Genomic DNA, 11425 nt, shown 5'->3' with positions numbered 1-11425 from the left:
GTTGAATCCCAAACCCGACTCTCAGTATCGGATTAGGTCAGGCCCCAAGCTGGACCATAAACTGAGAATAGACTTGTGTATCAATGAATCCAAATCTTTCGTTGGGTACCGAACATATCCCACCTTTCGACCCAGGTTCATTACCGTTTAACCATTATAAAGACTAATATGGATTTAATAATTCTACAAGTGGCAATCCAAATTATACTCATATTCATACGTAATCGAATTTATACTCACAGTTCCCTTTCTAAGAAAGAAATTCTTCAAAATCATGCGTCAGTTTTGAATATTTTTAATATCCCGAAGAACAAAAATGAATTTGAACTACCATATTTATATATATATATATATATATATATATATATATATATATATATATATATATATATATATATATATATATATATATATATATATATATATATATATTTGATTCCAAAACTTCATAAGAATCATTACAAACAAAGATACATTGAGGGTTCAAGTAGATGCACATAGTTATGATAAGCAAGAGTGCCTCTACCAAAATTGTGAATTTTATGACCCTAGGGTCAGGGGTTCTGGTGTTAGGGCGGGGCTCTATTGGTTATATAGTGAAAATGCATTTATTCTTTGAAAATCTTCTTCTCTACTTCTGGGTATTAAATAAACTAACTAAGTACATAGTTATGTTGATCAAGAGTGCCTTTTTCAGAATTGTGAATTTTTTGTCCCCAGGGTCAGGGGTTAAATGTTAGGGTGGGGCCCTATTGATTATATAGTGAAAATGCATTAATTCTTTGAAAATCTTCTTCTCTGCTCCTGGGTATTCAATAAACTATCCAAGCACATAGTTATGACGAGCAAGAGTGCCTCTTCCAAAATTGTGAATTTTATAACCCCAGGGTCAGGGGTTCTGGTGTTAGGGCAAGGCTCTATTGGTTTTATAGTGAAAATGCATTTATTCCTTGAAAATCTTTCCTTTGCTGCTGGGTTTTATGCCAATGATCCAAGTATATATATTTATGATGAAGAAAGTTGCATCTAGCAAAATGGTTTTTTATGCCTCCCCCCGCCCCTGGGTCGGGGGTGAGGGGGGGGGGTACAAAGTCTGAAAATAAATTAATGCTTTGAAATCTGCTCTTTGGTATTAATCAACCATTTTATGATAAAATTTGCACAATTTTGAAATATGTGGCCCCAGGTTCAGTGGTTCCTTTGGGATGAGGTGCACAACTTGTTATAAAGTGGAAGTGCATTTTCTCTTATGTTACTCTGATCTTCCTCTGGATATTACGTATTACAAAATTGTGAATTGTGAATTTCATGGCCTCTGGTTTAAAACACGAACCAAATTTAATTGTTTGAAAGTTGTTGCACAATACTCAGGTGACCTATAAGGCCCGTGGGCCTCTTGTTATATTCATATGTTCTAAGCGGAATTTGCGCAAAATCTTATGCGTGAAAAAAGAAAACACTTGCTGTGGCCTTCATCTCGACATTTAGATATATCGACGACGTATTGTCAATTAACAATGATAATTTCCATTCCTATGTCGATACTATATATTCTGGTGAGCTTGAGATAAAAGATACCACAGAGTCTGACATATCTGTTTCATACTTGGATATTTTACTTGAAAATGGCGTTAATGGTAATCTAACAACCAAGCTCTATGATACATGTATACATGATGACTTGTAACTTTTCTACCGTCAACTTCTTATTTATGCAGCAATATATATACCTTCATCACCTGCATACGGAGTTTTTATATACATCTCAGTTGATTCGATACGCAAGAGCATGCTGTACGTATGTACAATTTCTAAAACGAGGTAAATTATTGACAAACAAGTTGATGAAACAAGAATTTCAGCTGTTTCGTTTAAAGTCATCATTTCGTAAGTTTTATGGTCGATACAATGACCTTGTCAGCAAATACGGTTTATCATTGAGTCAAGTGCTGACTGACGTTTTTCATGCTAGTTGTTAGTCCATTATTTATACACTGAATTTACGACGGAGTTTCCCGATCACGACAAGGAGCACACGGCGTGTGTGACCGGTCGGCAAGGGATGCTTACTCCTCTATGGCACCTGATCCCACCTCTGATGTTTTGGAGGTCCATGTTTGCTCTGCTCTTTTTTGTATTGTTTCATGGACTTTGATATTGAATACTGTTCGTTATCTCCATATCCTTAATGGACCAAACGTGCATGGGTTATGCATCTACGGGTATACAGTGCGGGTATACAGTGCCCGACTGTTTCAGATGCTGGATCTGGCCCATATTTTCTAAATGATTGATCTGGTTGTAGTTTTTGGAGCTTTTCCATTTCAAAGTAATATTACTGCCTTTTAAATTGTCATATCTATATTAAATTCCGAAACTTTATTTTTTTTTTTACAAAGATACATATCGATTTACAATGAAATTATTGTTCTACCAAGCTCTTTCTTTACTTCTCACTGAAATATTTACAGGCGTGTATACAGGTGTGTATACTAAAAAACGCCAAGGAACTTAGGAAAATTTGAAATCACATTTTTCCCCAAAAATCAATAGCATAAAAACTCACGACTTTTCAACTCCATTTACAACCAATTCCCAGGGTAAATTTAAGTCCAGGCTCTTTGACAGTATTGACAGCTGCGTTTTTCAATAAAAATCGAACTCATAAATTTACTTACCTTGGCATTAGTCATGTTAGTCATTTGCAAAATTGCTTTATAAAAAACATTCTGATTGTACACACATGTGAACAAAAATTGATATTTAAGATATGCTTGAACTTTTTATTTATTATACTTTTACTGATGTGGTTTTGTAAACAAGATCTTCCAACAATTTGTTGGAATTCCTATACTACATCCCGTTAATAAATAGCAAACATTTGTGTATTTATATCAATCAAAATTTATTCAGAATCTTATATATGACACGAGAACACTTGCTATGGTCTTCAATTCATTATTTAGATATAGTGACGACGCACTGTCAATAATCATTCATAAATTGACTCGATGTATCTCAGTAAGCTTTAGATTAACCAAAGAGTGTCAATTCTGTTTCGTATTTTGAAATTTAAGTAGAAAAAAAAATAAACGGCGACCTAACAACAGAGTGTTATGATAAATGTGATGACTTTAACTTTTCAATCGTTTAACTTCTCTAAATTATGCAGCAATATATACTCTTATCACCTGCATATATACAAAATTTATGTCTCCCAGTTGAGCTCTACGTTTGAATACTTTCTAAAACATGACGAGGAACATACGGAGGAATTGACAGGTTATGTTATCTCCTCCATGGCACCTGATCCCATCAGAGGTTCGTGTTTCTCTGGTCCTGAGTTGTTTGAATGGACTTTTGAGTTCTTATACTGTTTGTTTTCTGAATATATTTCATTAATTAAAATAAATTTTCTTTTATTTGGATATATTTTTGAACCAATCTTAGGATTTTTGTCACTTTTAAGACCTTTTATGAATGAGTTTTATTGTCCTATTGTAAATGGTGTTAAAATTATACGATAACATTGGATTTAATCAATTGCAATTATTCAAAATTAACAACTGAACATTCATTGTTTTTACTGTAAATTCGATTACGGATCTAGATATAACCCTCTTCCCCGATTGCTTTGTGATAAGTTTAAATAAAATATTTAAAGGGAGTTGAAAGAATGAAATTTACGGAAATAACAAACAGTATTCAAGCTCACAAGTCCATTTATCAATACAGATTTTAGAGCAGAGTAATTATGGACCTCTAAAACATCAGAGGGAATCAGATGCCATTGAGGATTTAGTTTCCCCTGCCGAACGATTATATCTGTGATGTGCTCCTTGCCATGATCAGGAGATAGCGGAAAAGTGCGTCCACAATGCAGTGTGTAAATTATGGTGTAATAATGAATATGAAAAACGTCAAATATTCATATATCATCAAATTGTTTGTCAATAACACCTCTTTTAAGAAATTGCTCATATGCACAGTATGCTCTTGCGTAACGAATCAGCTGAGAAAACTCATCGAATAGTAAACTCCGTTTGTAGGCAATGCAGGTATATTGGTGCATAAGTAAGAGAAGTTGATGATTGAAAAGTTAAAGTCATCATGTTTATCATAAAGCTTGGTTGTTAGATAACCATTATGAAGAAGCAAAATAAAATTGACAGACCTAAAGAGACGACAGGCATATTCATTAGGAAAGTTTCCGTACATGGTTCGAATGATTTTAAAATTAAATTATTATACCTTTTTTTTTAAAGAACACCAATTCAGAAAAAAATTGGTTTTAGTTGTAGGAAATAATCAACCATCCGTCAGTTAAATATTTAAAAATTCTAAACCATATAACAGTAATTTTTTTATTATCTGAAAAAAAAAAACCTTTGCTTAGATAAAAGCATCACAATCCAGAATTCTTCAGAAGCTGCTTAATATGTTCATTTTGATTTTGATTGAAATTGTCCATCACAGAGAACACACGCCCCTTTTCCTGTAATTCCCTCAATACGGGATGTCGTTTGACTGACTGTAGGAAGGGATTATACAGGTCACGCCCATCTAAATTCCGAGACTTTCTGTCATTAACATAAACTACCACAACAGTAGCTGTAAATAAAAGGATATTAATCAATTTCAAGATAGTGACATGCCGGTATTATATACATGTAAATGACTTTTCAATATTTTAGAGTTTTTTTTTTTAATAAAAAAAAATACCCGGTATATGTCTTCAGAATATCTAAAGTTTTATTTCTTAGAAATAATTTACAGTTGATGCTTGAGAAAAAAAAATGCAATAAAATGTTTTTTATATTTATCAATTTAACTTTACTAGTATACTAATATACCGAAGGAGATCAAGGTTCGACCAGGAACTTTCTTTTTTACTTTTATAAACTTACATCCCATCTTCATAAAACTTTGTGTTGTTATACGCCTGAGGTTTCCAATCTCTGATTCTGAGTCTTCAAGAATAATATTTCGATCATTTCTATCCACAAAAATAAACACTAAACATGAAGGTTTTATCGTCAGAATTTTATCCTCCCGGTCTACAAGTACCGCATCAATCTGCTTATGAAAATGAGTCTATAAGGAACTGATACATAATTATTATACATGCTAGTTACAAAAAATATAATTTTTCTGTAAATCAAACTTCAAAAGTCAATCTTAAAATCACCTCAGTATTTATATCCATCGTATCTAAAGCGCGCTGGAGCATTTCCTTGTGGATTTTATGTGTCTTATTGTTGAAGCTAACAATACCAATTGTTTTTTTTAATCCATTGGGATGTATTTGATCAAGCACAGAAGTATTCTGTAAATACAAGGTAATATAATTTTATTATATCTTGATGAAGCGATCCTACTATAATGACCGTGTTTCTCTCAGTGCACACATGTAACCAAATCTTACCGTTCTGCCACCCACTTTGCTTTGGAACTGAACAGAACTTTGAATTCGTCCTGTTGAGATACTAGTAGGTTGTGTTTCTCTGCGACGCATAATTAGAACCATTACTCCAAGGAATATCAGCAGGAATACAAATAGGAATAATAGAATATAGTTACCTATCAAAAACAGAAAGAATTTTTTTTTTACAAATGCAAACAATCCTTGTGTGAAAATACTAGTACACATGTACAAAAGTGTTTCTTTTTTTTTTTTATAATTCTTTATATTTGTTTTACACATTCTATTATTTAATACAATAAAAGATTAATAACAAATACAGAAGGTGTAATTTTTTCTTTTTGGAAAGAAGAGAGAGAGGAGGGGGAAGAAGAGGGGAGAGAAAGATAGAGAGGTGGAGAAGAGAGAGAGAGAGAGAGGAGTACGTGCATGCATTCACAATATTTATATTAATCTAAATATTCATTGAAATAAAAGCTTCCAGTAGTTCCAGCAGGTATCAAACATATCCTTTTCACCATTTTTGTATGCAATATATTTTTGAGTTTCATAAAATGTATTCATAAGCGATATCGCAGCAGGTACATTAAGTGTTTTCCCTGTGCACCTCATTGTGTAGATATAATATTTAAGCCATAGAACGAGTGTTTCAATAAATAATGCAAATATACGATATAAAAACAAGAAAATGCATGAGAGGCAGTCTTGTTACACTTATAACAATAACAATTACACCCCCAAGTATTCCCTTTTAACCTTTTACCATGATAACAAATCACCTAAGCGTACTTTTTTAAGGAGGTTCAATTGACACCAATAAAAAGGTTTTTCTAAGGCATATTGAAATGCCATATTTTGTCCTTTTTTCTTTAGTTTTTTTTAATAAGATCTTCTAATTACCGATATTTAACAAACAAGAGGCCCACGGGCCTTATAGGTCACCTGAGCATTCTGCAACAACTTTCCAGTTATTGAATTTGATTCATGTTTTAAGCCAGATGCTATATGGCATTCACAATTTTGAAAGAGGCACCATTGATCATCATAACAATACACTTTGCAGTTGCTTAGGTTGGTTTATTGATTTAAATATGCCCAATAATAAGTTCATAGGATCTTCATGAACGTTTCATGAACATTTCATGAATAAAATGCATGAAAAATTCAAGGAAATTCATAATCACCTCGCAAGGGTACTGATACCCATACGCAAGGTAGGGGGAAAAAATGCATTCCAACTGATCAGTAATATTCAGCAATAATCAGTAATGCCCCTAACACTGTGAAATAAACCCCTGACCCTAGGTCCACACATTGCACAAATTTTAAAAAGGCACCGTTAAAATTGTTTATCAAAAAATAAATAAATGTTTTATAAATACAAGGGAGCAGATTTCAAACAATTAATTCATTTTCAGTATATAAGTAGAGCCCCACCCCCACCCCTGACCCTGGGGCCTTGAAATTCAAAATTTTGCAAGATTAGGGCCCTTGCTCACCATGACTATTTAGGTAGTTCATCTGCTTCATACCCAGTGACAGAGAAGAAAATATTTCAAAGATATAATGTATATTCACTATATAATCAATAGAGCCCCCCCCCCCCCCCCCCGAACCCCTGACCCTGGGACCATAAAATTCACAGTTTTGGTAGAGGCACTCTTGCTCATCATAACTATGTACTTAGTTAGTTTATTTAATACCTAGGAGCAGAGAAGAAGATTTAAAAAAATTCATGTATTTTTACTATATAATCAATAGAGCCCCGCCCTAACACCAGAACCCCTGACCCTGGGACCATAAAATTCACAATTTTGGTAGAGGCACTCTTGCTCATCTTAACTATGCACTTTGTTAGTTTATTTAATATCTAGGAGCAGAGAAGAAGATTTTCAAAGAATTCATGTATTTTTACTATATAATCTATAACCCCCCCCCCCCCAACACCAGAAGCCTTGACCCAGGGACCATAAAATTATTCATAATTTTGGTAGAGGCACTCTTGCTCATCATAACTATGCACTTAGTTAGTTTATTTAATACCTAGGAGCATAGAAGAAGATTTTCAAAGAAATCGTGTATTTTCACTATACAATCAATAGAGCCCCCCCCCCCCCAACACCAGAACTCTAGGCCCTGTGGCCATGAAATTCACAATTTTGGTAGAGGCACTCATGCTCATCATAACTATGCACTTAGTTAATTTATTTATAAATATCTAGGAGCAGAGAAGAAGATTTTCAAAGAATTCATGTATTTTTACTATATAATCTATAAAGCCCCCCCCCCCCTACCAGAACCCCTGACCCTGGGACCATAAAATTCACAATTTTGTTAGAGGCACTCTTGCTCATCATAACTATGCACTTAGTTAGTTTATTTGATACCCAGGGGCAGAGAAGAAGATTTTCAAAGAAATCATGTATTTTCACTGTATATAATCAATAGAGCCCCACCCTAACACCAGAACCCCTGACCCTGGGGCCATAAAATTCACAATTTTGGTAGAAGCACTCTTGCTCATCATAACTAACTACTTAGTTGGTTTATTTAATACCCAGGAGCAGAGAAGAAGATTTTCAAAGAAATAATGCATTATCACTACCTACTTATTTAGCCCTGCCCTAGCACTAAAACCCCTGACCCCAGGGCCATGAATTTCACAATTTTGGTAGAGGACTCAATGCTGATTACAATCATGCAAACAGTTTGACTGCTTGATGTCCAGGAGTAAAGAAGAAGATTTTTAAAGATTGCATTAATTGTAGTGGTTTTGGCCCCACCCCTCAGGCCCCAGGGGGGCAGGGATCATGAAATTCACAATTTTTGTTCCCCTTCACCCATAGATGCTTTGTGCCAAATTTGGTTGAAATTGGTTCAGTGGTTGCAGAGAAGAAGCTGAAAATGTTCAAAAGTTTACGAACGATACAAATACGACGTACTACTATAAAACAGATAGCAATAGGTCACCTGAGTTTACTCAGGTGACCTAATAAGGAGGATGGCCAAGATTTATTAACGTTCCTTTCTTCAAAAGTTCCTTATTCCCTTTATATTTCATTTGCTTATTTGCAGCACGATTGTCGAGCAAAGTAAAGTTTACTCGCGGACCAGTATTTGAACTTATGTTACAGAAAATAAAAAGTTAATAGTTGAAGGTCGAAAACGAGTGGTTTTCTTTATCTTCCTATTCAAATTAATTAGGAAATATTCAGGATTCAAATCTCGTTCTTTATAGTTGTCAGAAGCAATGCAGTAATTATCTTTGGTAATTGAAATCATTTTACAGGTCATCAAGAACGATGTGAGACTCACCATGTTCTGTCTGTTCCTGCTCCATCCACTTTAGCTTCCCGTCCAAAAAAGGCAGTTTCTCCCTCAAATACTCTACTATTTGTTTAAGGCCTTCCACTGTTTCATTCAGTTTGTTTATCTTGCCTTCTATTCTCTGTATATCTGTTTCTTGATTCTTAACTCTTTCACTGAGCTTCAAATTTTCCAGTTTTAGGGCATCCAATTCAAAACTGATAGCAGAAATCTTCTTTAATACTGAAATTGTCCAAAGAATTACTACTTTATCTAAATCCCTTACCAAACTTGTTATACTAATATCAAGGTTATATTTGAGAAAACCATATAGAAAGACTCGATGAATAAGCAAACACTAGGATTAAAATTTGAGGAGGATATTGTTCTCATTAGTTAATTTACCTTTTTCGGGTGTTGGTGGTATTGGAATCGGGGAAGAAGGTACCCGTGAATTCATCACCATATATAACAACAGAAGAATTAAAATGCTGAAAAAGTAAATATCGATCTTTAATGAAGGATACATACAAACGAAAATTAAATCAACTTTATGGATTGATTGTAACCCTTACCCATACATGACCAATACTACTGTAACTGCTTGTGTTTTCATTTTATCATTCCAGGAAGATTTGCTTTTAATATTGCCTTCTGGTGTTTGTGGAACTCTAGACCCATACTCTTGATTAGAAAAATCGTCACTATTTTTGGAAACTTCTGTATTCTCAATGGGCTCTGTGTCACTATTTGACTTTCCTGCAGTGTCCTTACTGTCATTAATTTCATCCATTTCTCCCGGAGAAATTTTCGCATTGTCTGGGACATTGGTAGGACTTCCATCACCATGACATTTGCTCTCACATATTGTCGTAGTGCCTTTATCATCGGTACTACTTTCTGAAGTATCCTCATTATTTTGAATATCTTTGCCAGAATAGTTACTTTGGATACTTGTATCATTATGTTTGTGTTTAGCATCATCATTGGGACTGTCTCGGTTCTTTTCAGCAGTACCTGTAGCATTTTCAGTATCTCTCTTGGATTGATCGTCTGGGACGTTAGGAGTAATCATCTCAACAGGTTTGTGTGTTGCGTCATCATTGGGACTGTTTCGTTTCTTTATAGTAGTATCTGCGGCATTTTCAGTATATCTCTCAGATTGATTTTCTGGGACGTTAGGAGTGTTCATCTCATCAGTTTTGTGTGTTGTGTCATCATTGGGACTGTCTCGTTTCTTTTTAGTTGTATCTGCGGCATTTTCAGTATATCTCTCAGATTGATTTTCTGGGACGTTAGGAGTGTTCATCTCAACAGGTTTGTATGTGGTGTCATCATTGGGACTGTTTCGTTTCTTTTCAGTAGTATCTGCGGCATTTTCAATATCTCTCTCAGATTGATTTTCTGAGGCGTTAGGGTTGTCTGTGGCCCCATCACTTACTGGGTTATTATTACTGCTTTCAGTTGCACCTACAACATTTTCATTGTTTCTCCCAGACTGATTGTTCCTGATGTCATTAGCAGCTCTAACATCCAGGGCATTATTGGTAGTTTTCATCTGCGACGATGGTCTAGGGGATTTTTCAGATTCTTTGTTATGTTCTTGTCCCAAGCCTTCTTTTAATTCCACATCGTTATTTCCAGTAGACATTGTCAATCAAATTATCTTCTGTAGTTTAATGTATAATAGACCTTAGACCTAAGATGAAAGTAAAGTACGAGGTAAGATTCTACTTTAAAATGAAAAAAATCACAAAATCAATAAATTGTTATAATACAGGGTATTACATCTGTACCAATTAGAAACTGGTATTCAAAGAATCAACTTTAGAATCTGTTAGTGTCCTATCTACATGATCATTATTGGAGCTTTTACTCTAGTATGGAAGGTATAAACACCAAATACAGGTGATAGCGGGATATTACTACATAAATATGAAAATTTGACATTGGAAAAGTTTAAGTTACATGCATTTCATAATTTTTAAAATAATTGTTAGTTGGCCTTAGATTGTCATCTAAAGTCAGAGAAACATTGATCATAATATAAAACAGATGTGGCAGACACCGATATAAAAGATATTTTGTCACATAAAAAAACTAAATAAATATCTAAAAACTACCAAAATACACCTTGAATATTTCAAAGATACATATAATGCGATTACATACACTTTAACTATATATATATAGACGTAGGATATACATGCCGAATGTACAGCTTTTGCCATACAGTACTATCAGTACTTTGATTTTTCACCCTTTGTATTATAATTATGATGCTCATGCAGGTGCAAATTTTGGCAACATAATCTTTAAGATATTTACATAATTAAAAGTATAAAGAATCTACAACATAATGATAATAATATAGAAATGTATTAAACAATGTGGGAAAGGCTTCATTTGTTTATCGAAATCGAAAGTAAAAAAAAAAAATAAAATATGAAGTTCAACAATCTCATTGAAGTGATTGACGGCATAATAATCAATAAATAATTAACTACCCCGGTAAGTAACCTTTCTATTCCTTGTAAAGTATTTCTTTAAAAAAAAACTATGGAAATTTTACTTACATTCCAAACGCCACATAATAATTATGTTAAACTAAGTAACTCTTCTTTCGTTTTGTACAGAGTACCGAGCCCGATTTTCTAATCTATCTACACCTTTCGTCTTTGATGAACAGTCCCGAAA

At 34.0% G+C, this 11425-nt stretch overlaps 1 protein-coding gene across 1 annotated transcript; it reads right to left on the bottom strand.

Annotated features, from left to right (window-relative positions):
• Positions 1–4350: 4350 nt before the first annotated feature.
• Positions 4351–11425, bottom strand: LOC134256709 (putative uncharacterized protein DDB_G0282133). Its single transcript, XM_062739388.1, has 8 exons — positions 11305–11425; positions 9304–10427; positions 9134–9219; positions 8738–8971; positions 5426–5580; positions 5189–5326; positions 4908–5076; positions 4351–4611 (listed from the first exon to the last, which is right to left on the bottom strand). Exons 2-8 carry the CDS (start codon positions 10377–10379, stop codon positions 4406–4408), a joined length of 2064 nt encoding a protein of 687 aa, XP_062595372.1. The 5' UTR covers positions 10380–10427; positions 11305–11425; the 3' UTR covers positions 4351–4405.

Source organism: Saccostrea cucullata, unplaced genomic scaffold, assembly GCF_032062105.1.
Source record: "Saccostrea cucullata isolate Sc308-1 unplaced genomic scaffold, CSIRO_AGI_Scuc_v1 ctg8792, whole genome shotgun sequence".
Lineage (NCBI taxonomy): Eukaryota > Metazoa > Mollusca > Bivalvia > Ostreida > Ostreidae > Saccostrea > Saccostrea cuccullata.
The sequence above is the reverse complement of the archived record's forward strand: the minus strand, read 5'-3'. Positions and strand labels throughout refer to the sequence as shown.